At 39.0% G+C, this 24,181-nt stretch overlaps 1 protein-coding gene across 7 annotated transcripts; it reads right to left on the reverse strand.

Annotated features, from left to right (window-relative positions):
• Positions 1-299: 299 nt before the first annotated feature.
• Positions 300-17,634, reverse strand: LOC118441960 (very long chain fatty acid elongase AAEL008004). Of its 7 annotated transcripts, XM_035867332.2 has the most exons (9): positions 12,262-12,379; positions 11,708-11,822; positions 6,444-6,570; positions 4,751-4,941; positions 4,418-4,498; positions 3,745-3,828; positions 3,088-3,144; positions 2,904-3,009; positions 300-2,793 (listed from the first exon to the last, which is right to left on the reverse strand). In XM_035867332.2, exons 3-9 carry the CDS (start codon positions 6,499-6,501, stop codon positions 2,324-2,326), a joined length of 1,047 nt encoding a protein of 348 aa, XP_035723225.2. In that variant the 5' UTR covers positions 6,502-6,570; positions 11,708-11,822; positions 12,262-12,379; the 3' UTR covers positions 300-2,323. The 7 variants fall into 7 exon arrangements, with proteins under 7 accessions (XP_035723225.2, XP_035723480.2, XP_035723565.2 ...); XM_035867587.2 differs by lacking the exons at positions 11,708-11,822; positions 12,262-12,379 and adding an exon at positions 17,477-17,634; XM_035867672.2 differs by lacking the exons at positions 11,708-11,822; positions 12,262-12,379 and adding an exon at positions 16,600-16,823.
• Positions 17,635-24,181: the final 6,547 nt, after the last annotated feature.

Consider the following 24,181-nt stretch of genomic DNA (forward strand, 5'->3'; position numbering starts at 1 on the left):
TAAATGGTATTGTAAGGGTGACTAGCGTGTCGCAAATATTATTTATTTTCTATATATTTTAAAGGATTAGGTCATTCTACATGACAATGGAACTGACTATTTTCGCATAAAAAGGATCGCATAAAAGAAGATTTTCTATATTTTTCGATGGAAAAATTTGTTGAAGGAATTATACCAAATGAGGCTTACCTAAAGCTTTTCGCAGCGCCATCTGAGCTACGAGTTATCACGTTTTACCTATAAATTTCATGCGGTCGATAGCGTTCCAATAACGAATTATCTGTAGCGCTAGTTTCAAATTGTCTTTCCAATAATGCATAGTATTTTATTATTAACAAAAATACATCATGTGTCGCAAACGGACTCACCACAAATTCATAAACTTGACTATAAAACATACCCCTATATAAGAATATAATATTGTACAATTCTCTCCTACTTTATTAACCCACCCCGATTCGACTGAATATTTCAAATACAAACTAGGCAGTATTCACGTGTGATACAATAAGTCGGCTTTTGAATGCGGAGGAATATTTATAATGATACAACTTCAAACTCCCTGCCGATAGAAAGAAGAATAATTAGCAGCTTCTCCTTATTATTATTTTCTTTCCTTTTAATAGAGATCTTAATCTCGTTCAAATGTAACGAGAGGGGGACCGAACAAATGATCATTTTTGGGCAGAGAGAAAGAGAAAGTAATAATAAAATTATCTTTTCAAAAGATATTGTAGAGGGCGCATTATCGAAGAATCCTTATGTACATAGCCGCAAATATGTAAAACAATATTTCTTTGATCTCGACGAGTGTTAACATTTGTACACACAAATATGCACGCGCACATTAATTATGATTATCGTGCGCTTATTAACTATCTCCAAAGATTATATTTTCGAGGAAGTAATCGCATTATCATTCCCTTTAATTCGTTCTCACGCACGCGCGCGCGCACGCACACGCCGCACGCACGCACGCACACACACACACAAACACGTGTACACACACACACACACACACACACACATGTATATATCATTTCATTAGTGGTGTATTGACGGCATAGCATCATATACCTCGATCTTTCTAGATAATACAAAACTAATCTATCTATATACAGGGTTGTACGAGAGACATCCAAAGCGAGTGAAATTGGTGGTCGTAATTTAATGTAATGCGAATAAAAATGAAGTCGAAAAATCGAACGAGCTGGTAAACGAGTAACCAGGAGTACGATTACGATCGTCCTTAGAATATACATATATACGCACAAACATTCATGCACGCACACATATACGTATGTCTTTCTTTTTCTTTTTTTTTCCTTTTTTGAAAAACATCATCGAGACCACGTTTTCCTTCGCTTTGCGCGACGTCATGGCATTCACGCACGCACGCATTCTTTTCCACACACACACACACACACACACACACACACACACACACACACACACACACAGCAGCAGCAGCAGAGAGATACACGTGGACGCGCGAGACACAACACAAGTCGTTACGCTTACGGTTGCATTGTTCCTCATCGTTTAACATTACTGCCCGTTCAATTTATTATGTACAACATTAGACGCATCGCGAGCTCGCCTATATATATTCCACTTTAACAAGTTAGATATTCTCACGAAGCTATTCGTTCGAGCAAGTCGAAATAATAATATTCACATCGCAAATCTTATGGAATGCAACGAGGAAATGAGTAAAAAGAACGATGGAATAAGAAAGTTAACCGATCTCTAAGAGGATTTCCTTCCACCGTCACGATTCCTTCGATAGCGAGAGTTTTGCGGTAAAGTATTTCCAAGATACGGAAACGCGTATCTTAAACGTATCGATTAATTATTATCATTTGATTTATAGAAAGAAAGAAAAGAAATCCCAAGAGAGACGATATCACGAAACGAAATCGTCGTTATCGATTACGTACTTGTAAGCATGTGCTTTTGTTGTACACAAGACTGCCCTGACGCGCGCTTCCCTTTAATCTCCTCTTTTTTAAAAAGACACGTGTCACCCAACGATATACGTATATACCTTTCGAACGGGATAAAGGGGAAAGAGGATAAAGAAGCGAATTTTGGTCGAATAATACCTATAAAGGCAAGGAAGAGGAAGTGAAAGTTTAAAGAACGGGGCAAGGTTTGGAGAGATAAAAAAAACAAAAGTGTTAAATATCAAATGAGAAAGATGGATGAGCCAAAGAGGAGAGATCCACGTTGCGGTTATCATTTTAACGAGCTCTCGATGTGACTTGAAGGCATTTGGTGGCAAAGAAGAGGAAGAACAAAGACGATGAATTTTTTGCTTGGGTCACTCGTTCAGAAGATAACCTTTTCGAAGGTTGAATTCCGTCGCTGCTAAACTCTCTCCTTTAACGTAATAATCCGCAGCATCCCTTCTTATCGTGCCGTTGCTGGTGATATTGCCATTTGAGATGACGCTGTTCGCTTTGTCATTTGCAATACCATTACTTGTCACCTTTTTAATAGTCTTCTTTTGTTGATAATTTTGCTGATAGAACTTGTTGAAGAGGAAGAAGAACATAATGGCATGCATGCCGATCGACCAGACGAAGGCTTTCGGATAATCGCAGTCGATGAAGAGCAATTGGAAGGCGTGTATCATTATTAATACGAATTGGATCATTTGCAAGGCCGTAAGATACTTTTTCCACCAGAGGTAAGGCTGTATTCTTGGCCCTAGAGCGGCGAGTAGATAGTACGTGTACATGACAATGTGTACGAAGGTGTTGAGTAATCCAAAGAAGGTTGAGTGACCGCCTGAAACGATGATTCCAAATTATATCAGATGGAACATGTATATCTGTATATCAGATTGAAATATCTCTCTCTCTTTCTCTCTCGCGCGCGCGCACGCGCGAATGACATACCAGGAGTGAATTTAACGCCAAACCAGACGGACATTGGCATGCAGCCGTGATGGATAACATGAAGCGCCGACACATGGTTGTTTTTTTTTCTCAGTACAAAAAAGATCTGAAAGATAAAGCATTGCATCTCAGGGTTATTGTTCATTTCATTAGAGATAATTAGAATGATTGTGGTGCCACTTACCGTATCCATGAACTCCGTAAATTTCGAAAAGTAATACCACCAACAGGCATGCACCATCTAAGATCATCGATATGATTAATGTTCTTATTTATGTTCCATCTAATAGTTCCATCATTTCACAACGATTAGTTTATTTCTCTTTCTTTTCATTTTGCAATTGATACGATACTATGGTGTAAGTCGATCGTATTCTAGTCTCGTCGTATGTTAAAAGAAATAGGAAAAAATCTATGAATAAGCACGAAGCTGGTCTACTCATTACTTCCTCTATATACATATATAGCGATGTTACAACATTAAACAATGATTATGCTGGTATCTATCAAATACTACTTTTATCAACTACAATTACCAACACTACTTGTTTTCTTCATCTAATTATCTATCTTATTGTTAATATGTTAGTTACATAAAGTTAGCTTACGTCGAATTACCTCAAATTTTACACAATTTCATTTGAAAGTATTAAAGATCGAATGATAGTTATCAATATATTAATTATTTAAATTGAATCAGCTGCTTGAATCGGATCGATCAAACGTTACTACTCTCGGATCAAACTTTTTTACTACTACCGTAAAAAAATCAAAAGCAATTGTACAATTTATTAGTACATAATTACTTTAATGGGTTAATAGGGAACACAAGACCTCTCACCCTTAGTACTTTGGGTCGTTCACTGTAGTCTACAGGTTGACACTTTAAAGAATACTCTCCAGTCAGCCATCCGGACATTCCTATCTGCAACCACAACCGTCAATATGCTACTTGAGAGAGAGAGGAGAGAGAGAGAGAGAGAGAGAGAGAGAGAGAGAGAGAGAAAGAGAGAGAGAGAGGAAGGGAGGGAGGGAGAAAAGAAAGAAATTAGACTAGAAAATATAAGCGTATAGTATTGTATTGGGTTGGCAACTAAGTGACTGCCGGATTTCAAATAAGAAGGAAACGACAAAATCCGCAATCATTTAGTTGCCAACTCAATAGATACATTCGAATATGGAATATGAAGTTCTTCGAAAATGATTGAAATGGAAAAACGCAGAATTCTTTTTTGCTTTTCTTTCGACCATTTCTTTCCTCTTATTGATCTACCTACGAAAGTCCAAAGACGAATGCTAAAAAGTATGAATGTTGAGAGGAAAAAAAATGCAATTACATCATCCACATCCCGTCAGCCAAGCATAATAGGATGAACTAATTTAAAGACTACTATTATCTACAACGATGAGTTTGTTACAGTCCATAATGGTCTCGTTGCACACATGTCTTATTCTCTTTTTCAAGATCGACGTGAGTCCTCTCGTGTAACTAACATCGCTCGTTGATAACTTACCTTTATTGCGGTCGGGCTGTTCGAATAATCCACAGGCTGACAATGGAAACTATAGTGGCTCCACCATCCACCCATCAGGCACTGTATTTTCAAAATAAATGAAATTATCCTGTTCTAACATAGAAATCCGTGGGTGCAACGTACTCTCGGCTGGTCAATTGATCTCTGTCCAATCGGAGCGCTACCAAGGTAGCGCTAGAAGATATTCTCGCGTATGGAAGTGACAAGTTAACGAGTGATGGATGATGATATCGATAAATTCGTTAAAGGCTCTACGATTTTCTTGATGTTGGAAAAGAATGAAAGATGAGAAAGAAATTGTTAAGGACTTACCTCGTGGAAGAGCCACGTCGAAAAGATCACTTGGAACAAATTATAAATTATGAGAACGTTCGTCAGTTGAAAGGGCTTTCGATTTTCCATCAGCTTTGGTCCCAAAACTTTGACGATGTATACATAAGTAAGACATATGAATAGAGTTGGAAAGGGAGATCTCATCAATAGCCAGTTCGTCGTTCGTGCGTCTATAGAAAAGGAACGAACGATACAAACGATAAAAGTTTTAATCATTCAAATAAACAATATAAGCATCTTTGCTTTAATTTTAATTAATTTCTTTATAATCATTAACTTTCAATCAACGCATATACCATCGCGTATTCCTCCACTGTATTTCCTTCTTGCGTTAACGTTTCCTGCCTGTCCTATCGTCGAAATCACCCGACACGTTAGATACAAACTATGAATAAATACGATCGAATCTACGAACGTATTCGACGTTCGCGTGACGATATTTGTTTACAATCCGGTAGCATCGGCTCTTATGACACTTTGTCACTTTTCTTGTTCTTCCTACACGACCGATTTTTATTTACGATCCATCTTCAAAAGTCAATCATTTTCATTTGAAACGTAATATGCATATATGCACGTTCATGATAATTTATAAATAGTCATTAATATTAAATCGTATTTTTTATTCATCAGTTTATCGAGCTGTTTTTACATCGTTCTTCAACGTTTTGTAACATACAATGTTTGAATTTGCATAGGTTCGACGGAAATATGACGTAGTGGCGGTAATTGACACATTCTTAACGAACGTCGAGTAGATTCTTACGAGGAAAACACGATGCTTTTCAATAACTTTGAAAAAATAATAAATATCATCGACGTATTATCGGTCGTTTAAACTGCTAATTATCAACAATAATATTATTCGGTTCTAATACATACATATCCATTGAAATTTATCTTTATGTGTATGCCAGTCAATAAATTATTTTATAGAGAAAGAAGCATCTGTCGAGAGAAATGGAAATTGTAATAGATTAGAGCTTATTAACGAGATTGTAAAACGCGAAGGAGACAACGCTTATTCTCTTTTGGCCAATGTGTCGAATCTTCTTCTCGACTTTAATTAGCGACTTAACGATCGGTATCCGTTCGGCCATTCGATCGTTCCTTTGGGGAAAAAAAAAAAAAAAAAAAAAAAAAAAAAGAGAGAGAGAGAAAAAGAAAAAAAATCTAATTTTGTTCATTATATAGACGTTAAAGGTAACTTTAATGATCTTTGTTAAAATTACTTTTACGTGACGTTATTGAATAATCATATATTTCCGTCAGTAAATAATCAAATATAGCCGTCGTGGAAAGAAAAAAAATGTCACTATCCGTGGAAAGAAATCCAGTATTTAAATCGTTTTATTCAACATCACGATCGAAGTAAAAAATAAATTAGCACTAATGGCTCAATAAAAAAGTCAAAATGAAAGAATCGTTAGCTCGACAGAGCCATCGAAAGGAAACTTATGAACGAGGAAGGATCGATAGAAAAAACGATCGATAGTGTTTCCGGTTTGCGTCTCGAAGAAATGACCCTGAAGATCAGATGACACTTGTTCGAGGGCTCCGCGACGAGTATTGAAAGCTAAATAATATCTCTCATGGGACATATACCTATGCGTATACACGTAGATGCTCGATTGGTATATGTTAAACGAGATAGGTTCAAGTGCGTACATACCTGCGTGTTTGTCCAAGATTTCGTGGAACCGGTCCACGTATTGAATTATAATCGACATTTTGTTTATGGACGAGGGCAGACAGTTTCGTCCTGGAAATTTAGAATAAAGGCTCGGCACGTATCCCTCCTGAAACAAAGAAGTCACGTTTTGCAAATAAATGCAGATATCTGCCGAAGAAACTGAAGAGTATGCGCTTAAGAATTCGTTCTATACTATCTCGTACAGAGAATTTATATTCGACGACATATCTATGAATTACATACATCGCATATATTCGACGAATATAAGAGAAATCTTGTAGGTATTTCTGTAGAAAGATAGATAGAGAGCCGAGCACATTGTATTAGCGAGGAAAGTTTCGTAAAGCGTCGGCGCGTCTTCTCTCATTCGACGTACGACCTTTCACCTATTAATCTGTTCTCTGAGAGAGTGGAGGGGGAGGGGCATCGCGAAAAGAGAATCGTAATTAAATAAAAAGTTCTTAAGATCGAAGTTGACGCGACTCGTTACTTGAGCGAAATGTTCTCTCATCCTCGAGCCCGGATAACGATCATTGACTCGTGGAAAATTTTTTTCCAGGAAATAACGCCATTTCTTGGACAAAGTTTCGCGCGCGAATAATCGCCTATGCCAGTCTAAGCTTAGGTATTTGTGATAGTAGCATTAAGATTATATATGCGAGCGCGAGCGCATTGCGTAACGTCCGCCCGGAGACAAGAATATTCTTCGTCGAACTTTTATTCGAAAGTCTGATGCTCGCTCCGGAACTCCTTTATTTTTATTTTCATAATGTATTTCGCCTACGTCCAGATCGAACATTATAAAATCGACCATGAATCGAAGCGACCTCGAATTTCCGTATTACGATCGCGCGCATTCACGTAAGTCAAGTACACGCGAGTTATACGGACGCATATTCTTTATGAATCGATTAGACCGAGCGCGTTCTTTCTCGAGCTAAACATTTACCTTTTAGTTTTTAATTCTCTTTTCTTTTTCTTCTTTTTTCTTCCCCCCCCCCCCCTCCCTTCCCAATCTGTTTCCCCATCTCACGCAGGAGGGAGATTGGAGGAATTCGAAAGAAATGTCCTTCGACCTATTATAAATGTCGCGGTGTGTTACGTGTACACGGACATAGACATTGGGTCTATCCAAATCTTTCAGGTGTACCAATTGGTGTCGACGCTAAGGAGATCGGCTCGGTCAGGCTCCTCTTGTCCTTCGCTGATAGAAATCGTATATTTATCTTGCGTATGATCGCAAAATCATCGCAACCGATCCTTTTGCTCGCTTGCAAAACGAAAACTCGAAAACGCGTCGAGCAAACAAAATACCTTGAGAATATATTGCGAAAACTGTATACATAATAACGGTTCGAGCACGGAAAACGGGCCATGGCTTCCACACGCTCGAGCTCAAACTCGTATCTGTCTGCCTGTGTCTGTCTTTGCTCGAGCGCGCGTGTGTCTGTGTGGGTGTGTACGTATATTGCAAAAGAGCGAGAGAGGATTGTGTCGTTGCGTAAGAAAATCGTTCATCGTTACGCGTTTGTATGTGTGCTACGAAACTATCTATCTATACCTACCTATTTACCTACCTACCTTTTTTTTCGTCATTTTATACCAACGTATCGTTGGTCTCTATCCGGTGCTAAACGGCAGAGAAAAATGTACGTACGACTGCCCTTTTGGTTCTCATCGGCGATTGTACTTTATTCCTCGAAGAAATTCCATTTTTATCGATGGGGAAAAGTCGCAAAGGACAAAGGGATTAATTTGAATAGGCCTCTGAGAATTGACGAGATTCAACGATCATGTGACCGTAGGAAAGCAATTGAGTTCACTTTAAACTTAAAGATGGCAATTAGAGGCTGCATCGAGGCCGATACGTAGCCCATTCTCATAGAGTGCAGAAAGACGAGCGTGTTACGTTCTGTTCTTCTCTCTTACCTTCAAACGCAAATGTAATTACGAAATTTTCGATCGATCTAAGGTATATAATTTCGCATTAGTTTTATTATCCGTTGTAACGTGGGATGAAGGAATTGTATATTGGCACGTGCGACATGTTATTAGAAAGAATGATAAAGATGAAACGGGGCAAGGTTGTTGTAACGCAAAGGCGCACACGCACACGCACACGCACACACACACGCACACGCACACGCACACGCACACACACACTCACTTACGAGCGTGATATATTTAAGAGATAAATATTAAATCGCAGAGAGACCCGTCATTCTCGCACCTGTAAAATCTTAGACGCGCATTCCTCTTGCATTGGAAAAACTCGTCTGGATATCGAGCACTAGTATGCACCATCATACCCAGCAGCCGCAACGGCGAGGAGCGAAAGTGCATAGCTGAGAGAACTCGCTGAAAGAACTCGCGACTTACGGAGTTTCGCGGGTGCGCGCGAGCGCACCGCGCTGCCATAAGGCCTAACGTATTAATGGCAGCGCGTGATGCTACGTCGTGATGAGGAAAGAGAGCGGACTACGAGTTGAGCGCAAGAGAGAGAGAGAGAGAGAGAGAGAGAGAGAGAGAGAGAGAGAGAGAGAGAGAGAGAGAGAGCGAACGAGCGAGCGAGCTAGAGAGAGAGAGAGAGAGTAACAATTCCTTTTATATAATCGTTGTATTAAAGTATTTTCTCGACGACGACGACGACGACGACGACGACGACGACGACGACGACGACGACGACGATGACAACGAAGAAACGCGAAAGCACTAACGCGGTCTCTTTCAACTTCATTTCTTTAACAAAGACTTTTCGTTTTCGTTTTGGCATAATCTTTCTATGATATATCTCCAATAGTCTGATAGACGTACAATCTCGCAAAATTTGTCGGCTAAGACTAAGGCGAGGGCAGCGGCGCCGCCAGTGGTCGAGAGAAAGCAAGATTCTATTTGTTTCAGAAAATTCACATTCATGTGTCGCAATCTTCTCTCATGTAATAAATAGAAAAGTTGGCGTGCATTTGTGTCTTTCCCGAGATCACGAACACCAAAATTTAACATTTTCTTCTCTTTTCGTTTTGGCATCCTTCTTGGCATCAAAAATCTCTGTATATCTCGTCGAATGATTTATTGTCCATTATCGTACGTCGCTCGATTTATCGTTATACAAACGCGCAGACGATCCGTGCGTTATCGCTCTACTCTATCACGATAGCTTCTTACCGGGACTCGTTGAGGATCATATTAATACGATCGTCTAAAAAATCGTTTACGGAGATGACTCACTTATAAGAAATGACATTCTATTTAGACAAATACTATTAGAAATTTGTTTCCTTCAATACTTCTTTGCTTTCAAAATCAACTCGATTTCGACTCGATTTGAATTCGAGGCACGACTTGTATCGTACGTACCTACAATGTCAAGATGTCCACGCGACCCAGGTAAATAACTTTTAAACGTGTGCAAGAGCGAGCCGATAGAAAAGAGGAGCTCGCGTTTCGTAATCCTTGAGACATGGCATGTTTTGTAAACGTTGTGCCAATCGCGGAGTATCTCGATTTACGCGACGAGTATGTACTTTTAAAATAAGGTCAAACCGAATCGATAGTACTTTTCATAGCGAGAAGAAAAAAAAAGAAAAAAATATATATATACACACGCGCACACATATTTCTTTTACATTTTTTTTTCTCTCGTTTCGCTCACTTTTCGTTGTTAGAGAAACGAATGAGCGCGCGCGATCGAATCGATCCAAAATATAACGACAAATCGCTTAACGTCTTGAAAGACGTCTTTGTTGACCGTTCAATCTTAGCCAATAGTCTTTCGATAAAAATCCGTTTACGAGCATGTGCTGAGACAAAGCGATCCTATTTGAGTTTACCCTACATTAAGTATGTATCTACCTAAAAGTGGATTTGAAAAGGTGACGTTGGAAAAATCTATTCTCTTCCTTCCCATCGTCACAATAGTTTACGTATTTTATCGCGCATAACAACAGGCCAGTCGTTATCCTCGAAAGCGAGCGTGCTCGATTTATTTCTAAAGATAGGGATTCGCGGACGGAGAGGTTGAAGAAACCGAGAGAGCTACGTTACTTTCCAAGAGATGTATCTGAGAACGCACGTTTCTCTGCTCTCGCAAAGAACCAATTATTATAACAATAATGCTTCCTTATCGGGATTATTACAAATGATGATATCACTAGGAACGATGAAAATGACTATATTTATTAATTTTACTAATGTCAAATGAAATTAGCATTTGTAGGTATATAATGAAAGTAGAGTTTGTAGGGAAGGATGACGAATCGGTCGAAAGAAATAAAGAGTTATGCTTCTTTATTTTTTCCCGAGAACACGTGTCGAAGTTGTAATCGATAATGGGTAACGATATTAGAGAATTCGAGATACGGGTGAGATAGCGTCGAGATTATACGCCATATTATTCGAAATTACTCTAAAGTATTTATTAGATAGTAAGAGGAAGTTGCCGTTTAAGGTGCACGCTCGACCTTGTGTACCGATGACGGCCCGCCATCCGTCGGTTGGCAATTCGTAAAGCTTACCGAGGTAAAAGACATAAGGCCGTCAGTGATGTCGACGAAAATTTCCTCCATGTTTATTTTCTATACTTAATCTTAAATACGATCGCGAAATTCTATTGGTGCATTTTTTTTTTGTTTCAAAAATATTTACAAGGCACTACGATATCGGATCTATCATTTCCTATTCAAGTCTCAAAATTCAAATGTAATATTATAGAGATTGTAGGACGTAACGCGAAGATTGGAAGAAATATATCTATATGATTTATTCTCGCTTTCGCCGTAGACAAAATGAATTTGTTTGGAGTCAAGTTACTCGTATTCTCGTGGCCCCCATGGAGTGACTGAGCTTAGTAAACGACTATAAATATGTCCATTAAATGTTATCACATTCCTTTCTCTCTTTCTATCTCGTCCTCAACAGAGACGAACCGCGAATCGAACTGAAATCGAATGGGCACGTGCATGTATCAGATGCATCGTTAATGACAAAAAGAGATCGCATCGATTTCTTCTCGGATAAGATTTTTCGCAATACCTTTATTCTCCATCTCTTATCGATACCTCACTCGCGTAAGACGCGACAAAATCGTGACAAATTAGGAAATTTATCATATTCGCAATTGTGAATCAAAGAGATTCTTTTTTGCATCTTCTTCTATTAATATTCAATGAAATATGAATACGAAATAAATATTTAAATCGACGAATTGGAATAGTGGTGCGAACGATGATTCATTTATAGCTTACCAAAATCCCCAAGAAAGTCCAACGTAGTCAGTCCCGTATGCGTAATAGCTTGGCGTAACAATGCCGATTTTATAAGAACTCGATGCACACACACAAGCGTTGCTCGACGACAACACTATGAACAAGATAAACCGATCGAACGACTTTCTCCTTTCTTCCTTCTCTTCGACTTTGTCCCTCTCTCTCTCTCTCTCTCTCTCTCTCTCTCTCTCTCTCTCTCTCTCTCTCTCTCTCTCTCTCTCTCTCTCTCTCTCCCTCCCTTTCCCTCTTTTCCTGCTTTTATAATGAACAAATTTTTAGAAAAAAAATCAAGAATGTAGGAAAGGAAAGAAAAAAGAAACAGTACGAAAATGTATAAAATTGACCACCGAGATAGGACGGCGAGTGGCAATAAAGGAGGGGGAGAGAGAGAGAGAGAGAGAGAGAGAGAGAGAGAGAGAGAGAGAGAGAGAGAGAGAGAGAGAGAGAGAGAGAGAGAGAGAGAGAGAGAGAGAAAGAAAGGGTATAAACTATCGGTGAAAAAGCTACAACTATATATATATATATATATGTACACGTAGAATATGCGGATTGAGCGCGCGGCTTGCGGACTGACAGATCCGACGCCGGTTCATTGCTTTTAACCGAGTCGCCATGTTGATACACAGGTCTCCCCATCCTATCTACTTTTCGCGATGTCACGCTCTTTATTCCACTCTCCTATAGCGCCGAGAAATATCCGTAAATCTCTTAATCATGCTTACACACATGTACGTACGAATATGCTGCATTATCCATGTAATTATGCGAATTTGATTAAGCATTGAAAAAGTTTTTGTCTTCAATGCCTTCATTAACTGCAAGAAATACATCGATGACGTCATTTGAAATAACATTGGCAAGGAAATGAGTAGCCATTAATTTTTTTGTAAACGATAGTAGATGAATTAAAAAATTTTACAAATTCTAAGAAAATTTATATATATATATACATATATATATATATGTATATATATATATATATATATATATATATATATGCGTATTTGGATAATCATGTATTGACATAGATGATCTAAGAATCGTCCGGGAAGAAGATCGTCCGAAAGATTTGATTCAAGGATCGATTTGGAACGGATCAAGAAATTCATCCGTTCGTTCGCTCGAAAAAGTGGACTTTGTAGTAACGGGTCAAGGAATCTTTCCAACGATGACACGATAACAAAGTCCAAAGCCGATCGAACAATCGACTCTGAAAAAGGGAACATTTGCATTTTCAAATATCTCACGTAAGTTTACATCGGACTTATAGTAGGAAAGGCATTAAATAGACGCATTTCGTGTATACATATTGATTATATTCAATGGCGCATTCTTTTGACTTATACGCGATCAAACAAAAACGCTCGCTTTTTCTCTTTGCGCTTATTTACTAAGCACCTAGGGATAATCGTAATAGAAATGTATTCAGAAGCATGTAGGCCGAGGAATTGACACTTTGAACCTTATTATAATCTTGTATGTATACATCAATAATTCATAATAATTCATAGACCAGACGTTTATATCCTTCTTTCGATAATAAATAATACTATATTCATCGGAGAAATAAAAGTTATTGTAAAAAGTTCTCTTAAAAATGTCTTCGCCCAAGGAAGAATAAGAGCAAACGACGGAAGAAAAAAGGGCATAATCCTCGATCATACTTATCTTTAGAGCATTTGATAATATTCCGTACGTATTATAATAATTGACATAATGCGCGCGCGAAACGTTCGCTAAACGACCTCTTTTCGACACCGAAACCGCCGAGTTACGGTCTTTCGTAAGATACCCACGCAATTTTCTACGCGCAATAATCGCCGAGCCGGACGACAAGGCTAATTACATATTTGCGATGAAATAGGAAGAAACAAATCGAATAGAACGTGTCGGAGAAATAGATTCGCTTCCTTCGGCGATCTACAATACGGCGCTCGTTCGATCCGTTCGCTATATGGATATTCGATTTGGATTTCGCTATATGGAAAAATATAGAAAGAAAGAAGTAAGATAGTGGTAGTACGTCGGTGATATCGTCGTACGGAAGACACGGACGAGGTCGATTAGAAGAGGTAAATACTCAAACTTGGCTCAGACGAAGAACGATTACGGCGATCCTATTCTAAATTCTTCGTTCGAACGTATCGAAACGTATTATTCGGGTGAAGAAAGATCCTATTGGACGACCTTATGAACGTTCTTTTTTCTTTTTTCGGTTTTTCTTTGGTTTTTCGAGTTACGCATGCACGAGGAAGAATTTGCGGGAGAAACAACGGTTCGCGGTTCTCGAGTTATTCGAATCACCGACCGATTGGAGAAAATTTCATATGCTGTTCTCGATTATGTACGTGGTTCGTTATAAGAAAAAAAACTTGAAAAAGAAAGAATTCGTTATGCCAAGGTAGTCTGTCTCGGTATGATCGGAACAAGGAAGAAAGGAAGAAGCGTTAAAATCGTCGGACTTATCGGTCGAGCATTTACAATATATATCCGACTGCGTCGAATGCCACGCGGGGAGTCGGTCGAAGGCCACGTTCTTCGTAGAAGCCCTCTCGTGAATCTACACGATCGGAATATATAAATGATCATTCAGAGTCGTGCGTCGTTATATCTATAAAAGCGATTCCAGACGCGTGAGTTCGTTTCTTACGGCAATCGTCCCTCCGCCCGAGAGAATAAGAAACGATTGTGCTTTTCGCACAAATCGAAGGAAAATGAGAAAGTTGGATACCAACGAGTCGCGCTTATCAAGCTACGAAATTCTCTCTCTCTCTCTCTCTCTCTCTCTCTCTCTCTCTCTCTCTTTCTCTCTCTCTTTTGACCGTGTACGGTCGATTTTATGTCCCCTTTAAAACTATTTCGCCAGATAACGCGTATAATAGACAAGAGGAAAATAATATGCATATACTATTTAATTACATAACGCGAAAAAATAATTGACTGTCATTGTGTCGATATTCCGTCTATCGGATATGCGCATATAGAATAAGGTAATTACAAATACAGGTTACAATGTCACGTTGAATGCTTCCGTTTCGTTTTACGTGCTCCTTGTATTCAAATCGCGAAGCGTTATTCAATGCACTTGCTCCAACATTAACGGTCGTCAAGGAACCCGTGCAAATTAATTATACCCAAGGAATTAAGCGGAACGTCAAAAAGGCGCGTTCGCCTTTGAAAATCTAAAATTGTACTTTTTTTTAGTTCTTCCTAGGACTACCAACGAAAATTCCTAATAATAAATAATGACTAAGACGAAGAATCGCGATTTATTTTCATCGTTGTCGCCTCGGCAAACACCAGAGCAGTCTTCGCGTCTTTTCCGATCGATCGCGTCGATCGTCTTCTCGCCTTCGTCTCTCGTTACTTATATTTATTTTTATATTATGCCAATGAAATATGATAAATGACAGAAAAAAAAGAAGTCATTATGCGCATAAGATATAAACAAGAATATTTTGGCGGAAAGGCAGGGAATGTTCGACGGTGAGGCAAAGAGGGGAGACAGAGAGACAGAGAGACAGAGAGACAGAGAGACAGAGAGACAGAGAGAGAGAGAGAGAGAGAGAGAGAGAGTGAGAGAGAGAGAGAGAGAGAGAGAGAGAGAAAAGAGAAGAAAGAAAAAAGAAACGAGCCAAGATTCGAGCGTGCATACCAGCGAGGCACGGATTCGATTTTTTTCCTATCGACTCCTTTTCCGAAAGAAGACGATGCACGGCATCGATTAAAGCTCAGTCTTATTTCCTCGACATATTTGTCGTCTTATTTTTCCATAGGAGATAAGTGCTCTGAAAGAAAAGTACGAGACTTCCTCCCCGGAACGGAGCCGAAGAATGCATGCACACTCCGGGTAAATTTTCGTGCTATGCCTTTGCTACAAGGAAGATCGAGTTAAAAATATATCGGGCGGGGTTCCGTCTTGGTTTGCATCTTGATTACGTCGTGGTTGCGTCTTCCTCCCACTCTCTCTCTCTCTCTCTCTCTCTCTCTCTCTCTCTCTCTCGATCGTGTACGGTCGATTTTAGGTTGGCTTTAACTATTTTGCCAGATAACGCGTATAAAAGATGATAAACGAAAGGAAAAAGAATATGCATATACTATTTAATTGCCTAACGCTTAAAAATAATTAACGGTTATTGTCGTTATTCCGTCTATTGGATGTGCGCACGTAGAATAAGGTAAATACGAATATAGATTAGAATGTTACGTCGAGTGCTCCGTTTTATTACGTGCTCCCTGTATTCAAATCGCGAAGTTTTCTTTAATGTACTTGCTTGATGTAATGTACTTGATATTAATGGACGTCGAGGAACCCGTGCAAGTTAATTATATCCAAGGAATTAAGCGAAACGTCAAAAAGGCGCGTTCGCCTTTGAAAATCTAAATTGCACTTTTTTTTAGTCCGTCCTAGGACTACCAACGAAAATCCCTAATAATAGATAATGACTAGGCCGAAGAATCGCGGTCTATTTTAATCGCTGTCGCCTCGGCAAACACCAGCAGCACAGTCTTCGCGCCTTTTCCGATCGATCGCGTCGATCGTCTTTTCGCCTTTGTCTCTCTGTTCCTTATATTTATTTTTATATTATGTCAATGAAATATGATAGATGACAGAAAAAAAAAGAAGTCATTATGTGTATAAGATATAAACAAGAATATTTTGGCGGAAACGCAGAGAATGTTCGACGGCGAGGCAAAGAGGGTTGACAGAGAGACAGAGAGACAGAGAGACAGAGAGAGAGAGAGAGAGAGAGAGAGAGAGAGAGAGAGAGAGAGAGAGAGAGAGAGAAAGAGAGAGAGAGAGAGAGAGAGAGAGAGAGAGAGAAGAGAAGAAAGAAAAAAGAAACGAGCCAAGATTCGAGCGTACATACCAGCGAGGCACGGTTTTGATTTTTTCCTTATCGCCTCCTTTTCCGAAAGAAGACAATGCTCGGCATCGATTAAAGTTCAGCCTTATTTCCTCGACATTTATCTGTCGTCTTATCTTTCTATAGGAGATAAGTGCCCCGAGAGAAAAGTACGAGACTTCCTCCTTGGAACGGAGTCGAAGAACGCACGCACGCGTGCGCACGTTTCTTCCGCACTCGCGAATTTTCTAACCTAGAATCATGGCCCGACACATCGCGTGCACGCTGTGGATAAATTTTCTCGCTATGCCTTTGCTACAAGGATGATCGAGTTAAAAATATATCGGGCGGGGCTCCGTCTTGATTTGCGTCTTGGTTGCGTCTTCCTCCCACTTTCTCTCTCTCTCTCTCTCTCTCTCTCTCTCTCTATGTATATATATTTTTCCCTCAATAACGCGAGTAAAATGCGAACAATTTCGTTACTTTTTCTTAACTAATAAATCTTATATTCGGAGATTAAAACGTTGAGATCAAGTACGCGTGACAAAGTACGCGAGCGAGAGAATCCGTCTAATCGTACAAACGAAATTAAACTTTAATGATAACATTCATTTTTGATAGCGCTTTGATGGAAGGACTTTGGAAACACTCGTAACGAGTGGATTCCCATCGAGAAAAGGTATTAAATTATGATGGCTTCGTGCGCGCATGCGTCCGCTCACGTTCTAACCTTGTCCAGATAGTCTACGATATCGACGGAACATGATTAAATTGACACGATCTTTTCAATAGTTCGAATAAGTTCGATTATATATGAAAAAGCGATTATTTTGTCGAATTAAATAAGGTTGTCGATTCGTCGACAAAACGATATAAGTGGCTATTGACCATGTGTCCTTACCTCCTTACACGTGATCGATCCTCTTCTCCTTCTTTTCAACGACTGAAGTACCAGTCTTTGTCCTCATTGTCGTCGTCGTCGTAGTTGTTATCGTCGTCGTCGTTGTCGTCGTCATCGTCGTCGTCGTCGTCGTCGTCGTCGTCGTCCTCGTCGTCATCATCGTCATCATCATCATCATCGATAACTAGAATTTGCGTCGATTTAACGCATATTTGTATTATCAGAAACTATTCGTCAAATAGTTCCAAATTCTAACCTTATCGAGGTGATGGACGAAAAAACGCGGGATTACATTTTGATTCGCTTCCTTGTCCAGAGATGACGCAGTCTCTACGACTCAGTTATATAATTTCTCGGTGCTTCGAATATTTGCATTTTCGCGCGTATTACAAATCCATCGATGATCGTCGAGAAAGCATGAAGAAAGGATCGAGGAACGATCGACATATCGTAGATTATCTACGATAATAAAATTGACGAGTCCTTCTTTTTAGCAACCATTGTACGAAACATGATCATTTATTCGTTTTCTTATATACTTGATTATGAATAAAAATATATAACTTGCAATAAATAAACGATAAATAAATCTCTATTGACATCTCACAATTTACGAATGTTATTTCTTTCAAACTTTTCTCATCCATCGAATTACTTTGTTCTATTAATTCATCATCTCCCCTTTGTTTGAGCGACACTTGTCCTACGCCATAATAACGACTAATATGTCTTTATCTCATCTACCTATTTTCAACGACTTTTTATTCGTCCAATTCCAAAGATCGAATTTTTTGCCTACGAAAGGTCGGAGCCGGTGAGTGGCTAATTTTCGCGTACCACTCGTTTTAAAATTTTTTCGCATATCAAGCTTTCAAGGTAAATTCTTTCTCTCTCTCTCTCTCTCTCTCTCTCTCTCTCTTTCTCTCATTCTCTTAGCCGCAAGGACCATCTCTCGGGAGACGTCGTCGTTTCTTCAATCTCCTTTTATTCTCGAGCAATTCTCCCCAATTATGTACAAAAATATAATGAGAATCGATAACCATTACAGAGTTCGTATCGTTATAACATTAGGTACGCATGCAATCGTCCTTTCTCTTCCTGCTTTCCTCCCGTCGAGCGGTTCTTGTTCGTCCTTCGACAAACGAGATCAATCGTCGCCAAAGACCGATTGATCGTCGATATTATTATTCATATATTCCTCATACCACTATTTCTCTATTTCTTCTAAACGATCTTTGTCATCGGTCGATTATTAAAGTTTCGTTATAATCATCGTTATACGTATACCGTAATCGTATCTTTAGCATTTTTATGTACAAAGATATCCTTCCCTTTAAATCGGTACAAATTCGAGTTTCTCCCTCCGCGTGCAATTACTTTTTTTTTAACAATTCTTTATTTAGTTTTTTATCAGCTAGATAGTAAGAACACAAAAGACGAGCCCACTTTTCGACGCGATAAGCAATACGTCTTATTCCTCTTTCAGCTAGTCTCGTTCGTCAATCGATTCGAATAATCCCGCACGAATACGTCATCGAAAAATAATCTTCTTTTTTGTTTTCAAACTTTCAAAGGATCTTTCGAGTACAGGCGCGTCTTACACTAAGAGTGTAACACGCGAGGGGAAGCGATTCGTGTCAGGATTTTTTCGACTTTTGCCTACCATTTGCTTTCGTTTCTTCTTTCCTGTCGATTTCTCTCTCTTTCTCTCTCTCTCTCTCTCTCTCTCTCGCTCGCTCGCAACATGTGGAATTTACAAAAAATTTGCACAACGAAATCGCTCGCGTACATAGTATAGTTTATACTCGACAGTCAAGTGGTCAAATTTTGTTCCATTTTTTTCTCTCTCGTGAAAGGTGAAAGGTGTATGTCGTCGTCGTCGTCGTCGTCGGGACAACGCATGAATTTTGGATTAAATGATCGACCGAAGAAAGAGAAAATGAAAGAACGATCAATTATACGTACGTAGATGCGTACGCTTACGTACCTCCATCATTCGAATCTTTACTCGTTAAATATTTATACCTCTTTCGATCGTTGACCATTTATAAATAAAACATTCATCGAAATAATGTATTATATGTGTAATAATGTGTACAAATGTCGGCGATTTTTTTAGTGCGAGTTTACAATTTATAAACATTTTCTTTGTTCTTTTTTCTCTTTTTACTACACGTACGTATACCTTACGAAAAGATGAAATCAATAATCGAGTAAACGTGTTGTACATTAGCTCGTTTCCGGCCGACAATCGGAAAGGCGTGGAAGATATAAAGTTCATCGATCCTTATCGGAGTCTCGCTTAAGATCACGTTTGGCGCTTTTATATTTATACGCGTACACACGGCCGCATGTATGATAAAACAAAAAGGAAAAAAAAGGAACAAAAATAAAGAAAATAAAAATAAAAATGATAGTACACGCTTCGGCCAAATATGCGGCAAACAACACGAAGAGATTTCGCTGATGAACCCGAGCAGATACGACGGCAGATATGTGTATATCTGTTAGTAATAACGTACGTGCAAAACAATTGAAACGAACACATAACGAACGAAAAGAAAAAAAAGAGAAAAAGATAGGAAAGGACCACAAACGACGGACAGAGACTGGCTACAGGACGATTACTAGTTAAATTTGGCTACGCGGATTTGTTCTTTCGCACGATTGAAAACCTCTTTGACTGAAAATAGACGACGGCTCCCTTTAATTCGCGCTATTAGAAATAGGATCCTAGCAACGTAGGATCTCTCTATCGTGCGCGCGCAAAGGGCGAAGGTTTGCTTAAATTTACGATCAGACGTCAAAGCCTTTGAACACAATAGGGGCGGGAAGGGTGGAGATAGAGAGACGCGAACAAAACGACGATGATTCGGATCGCGACGAAATACGAGAAATTACATTGTTTATGTATAAAATGAGTCTGCGTGCAAATGCATATGTACATATAAGCGTGTATACGTTCGTATCGGGTTGCAAAGATTCATATCCAATCATTTTATCAAACGTAATGCCTTCAAAATCGTATAAGAAATGACTGCTGACCTCGCAAAAAACAGCTCACAAGAGAGGAAAAGAAATCCGCTCGTCCTCACAAACATGCGGAGGCAAGAGACCAAAGTCGTGACCTATCCCCCGCGACCATTTCGAATACTCGGCTTATTTTATTAGATATAATATCTTGCATATTTGTACAAACTGGGACAGTTATTTCGCGAAATAACTTACTCATTATTTTTGTCATTGTGATTTAGCGTGCGACGCATCGATTTTCATCCTGCCGATCCTGTCCTCATCTCTTCGAAACAAGTCTCGAAATTGATAAACTTTTCTCACTTTTCTCACGTTTCTCACTTTTAATTGCGTTTTAAATAGACTGCAAGTAACAATTTATAGCCTTTTTAAGTTGTTCGTTAGAGGTAATGATAAAAAACGTTTCTAAAAATAATTCTCATTCCCAAAGTCGAAACATTTTTCATCGTATATTTTCTTGCGGTCAAATTATTTCCTTCAATTTTCAAATCATACACAATGGCGAGCAATAAAAGAAAGTAAATCGATGATAAGGGCGATGATAGTGTGGGCCAATGAGAAAAAAGAAAATGAAGGTTGCTAAAAATTCCTGAAACAATTTTGATGAGTTCGTTCAATAAAAAATACGTAAAGAAAATAAATATATTTGCGGCAAACAAAATTAACAAAGATTTAAAATTTATTCTTGTTATATTCAATTTTTCAAGTGTTTTCATGTTTCCAAATATTCCCTCGTACGTTTAAATAAATGACTCTATCGCATAACCAAAGTCTCTTTTAATATTTTATATGGGATTTAAGATTTTTATTAGCCAGTCCTAATATACGAGAAATAATGGGTCCGACCTTGGAACACTTTATCCAAACTATCATTTTTGACACTTTTTCCCAAAATTCGATATTTTACTTTTTGCTAGTATGTACTTTTTTTTTATGAATTCTGTCGAAGCGAATCTTCGGACAATTGGAGAATTTTAACGTTAACGATAAGAAAGTTATACGAGACCAGAGGTCCGCTATTGGTCACTTTCCTCTTTCTCTCTCTCTCTCTCTCTCTCTCTCTCTCTTTATTTGAGTCTTTCCGCTCTTTGACGAACAGTTTAATCAACGATTCTGCCATCTTCTTTTTTTCCCTCTCAGCACTTCGTACGGAACAATGTAAGAAAAGAAAGGTGCGTTTTCCAACGATGAATCCATCGACGAGGACTGCCTTCTCTCTCTCTCTCTCTCTCTCTCTCTCTCTCTCTCTCTCTCTCTCTCTCTCTCTCTCTCTCTCTCTTACCCGCAAGGACCTCTCGGGAGACGTCGTCGTTTCTTCAATCTCCTTTTATTCTCGAGCAATTCTTCCCAATTATGTACAAAAATATAATGAGAATCGGTAACCGCTACAGAGTTCGTATTCTTATAACATTAGGTACGCGACAATAGATAGACGCATGCAACCGTCCTTCCTGGTCTCATTTAGTCGAGCGGTCCGTCATTCTCGACGGTAGTCAAGGACGATCGATCGCCGATATTATTACATTTAATCCTCTATTTCTTCTTTGAACGATTCTCTTTACACTATCGATCGATTCTGAAGTTTCGTTATAATCATTTTTATACGTATACCGTATTCGTATCTTTTTTCCCCATTTTTTTTTTTTTTATATATATGTACAAAGATATATCGGTCCTTCTCTATAAATCGATACAGAGTCGAGTCTGCCCTTCCGCGTGCATTTTCATTTATCCTTTTAATAGCTAGGATAAGAAAAGAAAAGACGCGAAGATCTTCCGACGCGAATCGTTTCACGTTTGCGCGAGAAATAAATTCCATTTGTGCCTACACCAATCCATGAGCGTGTGATAATTCTCTTTAAGCTAGTTAATCGATTCGAATTTCCCCGCGCGAATACGCCATCGAAAAGTAATCTTTGTAATTTCGTTATTTTTTATTTTTCAAACATTCAAAAGATCCTTCGGGTACACGCCTGTCTTCGATACGCGAGAAGCTTCCGCTTCCTTATGTTTTGAAGGAAGAAAAAAAAGCGCTTTCTGCCTTAATTTTCTCAACTTTTGCCTACTTATTCTTGCGTTTGCTTTTCTTCTTTCCTTCCCCCCTCCTCTCTCTCTCTCTCTCTCTCTCTCTCTCTCTCTCTCTCTCTCTCTCTCTCTCTCTCTCTCGCTCGCTCGCTTCTAACATGCGGAATTTACAAACAGCTTACGAAATGAAATCGCTGACACACATATATAGTTTATAATCCAGGTCGACAGTCAAGTGGTCAAATTCTTTTCCGTTTTCTTTTTCCCACGTATTCGCGTATGCCTGAACGCTTGTGCGACGAAAAGAGGACAAGTGCTTGCACTGCTGCGATCAAATTGTAAAAAAGAAGGTATTAAGTAATCGCTAAACTTTGATCGGTTGAAAACGCCGACGTCGAATTATGGATCAAAATGACCGACCGAAAAGAGTGAACATGAAGAGGAAAAAGAAAAAATGAAAAAGCGATCGAGATACACGTTACATATATGTACCCGTCGAATATTTACACCACATTCAATTTTTCTACATTCATGAATAAAACATTCATTAAAACAGGAAGTGTACAAATGTCGACGATTTCAGTGCAAGTTTATAATTTATAAACGTTTCAATTTTTTCTCTCTCCTCTATTTACCACACGTACGTGTAACATTACGAGATGATGATACAATTGATAAATTCCAATCGATTGCATGTTTATATCGATTTTTCGCTCGTATCTTCGCGATAATCGCATAAAACGCGGAAGGTATGAATTTGGTCGATTCTTATCGGATCCTCGCATACGATTACGTTTGGTGCTTTCATATTCATACGCGTACACATGTATGATAAAACAAACAAAAAAAAAATAATAAAAAAGCAAAAATAAAGGAAAAAAAAAAAAAAAAAAAAAAAAAAAAAATAAATAAAAATAATTTTTGACGCTTCACCCAGATATACGGCAAACAATACGAAAAGATTTTTCTGAAATTTGAAGATGAGCACGAGGAGAGGATACGTACGAACGCGTACGAACGACGAAGGAAAAAGAGAAAGAGAGAGAAATTATCATAAACAACGGATAAATAGACAGACCGACAGACCGACCGACCGACAGACAGACAGACAGAGAGGCAGGCAGGCAGCCAGGCAGGCTCGAAAGTACGATGGTTCCTTAAATCCAGCACTCGAATTTGTCCTTTTCCAGCGACCTCATCGAACGATCGAAAATTTCCATTGAAAATGGACTCCTCCCCCTCTCTTCCAACCATTAATACGCGCTATTAGAAACGCTATAGTAACTTAGAATCAGCACCTTATCGCGCGATCCTCGAATGCGCGCGCGCACGCAAAGGGCAAACGTTTAACTCTACGATCAACATCAAAGCCTTTGAACACAATAAGGGCAATAGAGAGACGCGGACAAGACGAGGATGATTCCGATGATGATGAAACGAGAAGTAGAGTTCGGGATAGTGATCGATTTTCCATGTATAATATCTTATGTCTATATCCTACGTGAAAGTGTAGGTGAACGCGCGCGCGCGCGCGCATGTGTGTGTGTGCGCGCGCGCGTGCAACACGTAAACGCGTTGGCGTGCAAGTTTCCAAAGATGATTTCCCTTACCCAACCAACCCTCCCACCCACCCACCTACCCAACCCT

The sequence above is a fragment of the Vespa mandarinia genome, chromosome 2 (assembly GCF_050613455.1).
Source record: "Vespa mandarinia isolate Hongniang chromosome 2, ASM5061345v1, whole genome shotgun sequence".
Lineage (NCBI taxonomy): Eukaryota > Metazoa > Arthropoda > Insecta > Hymenoptera > Vespidae > Vespa > Vespa mandarinia.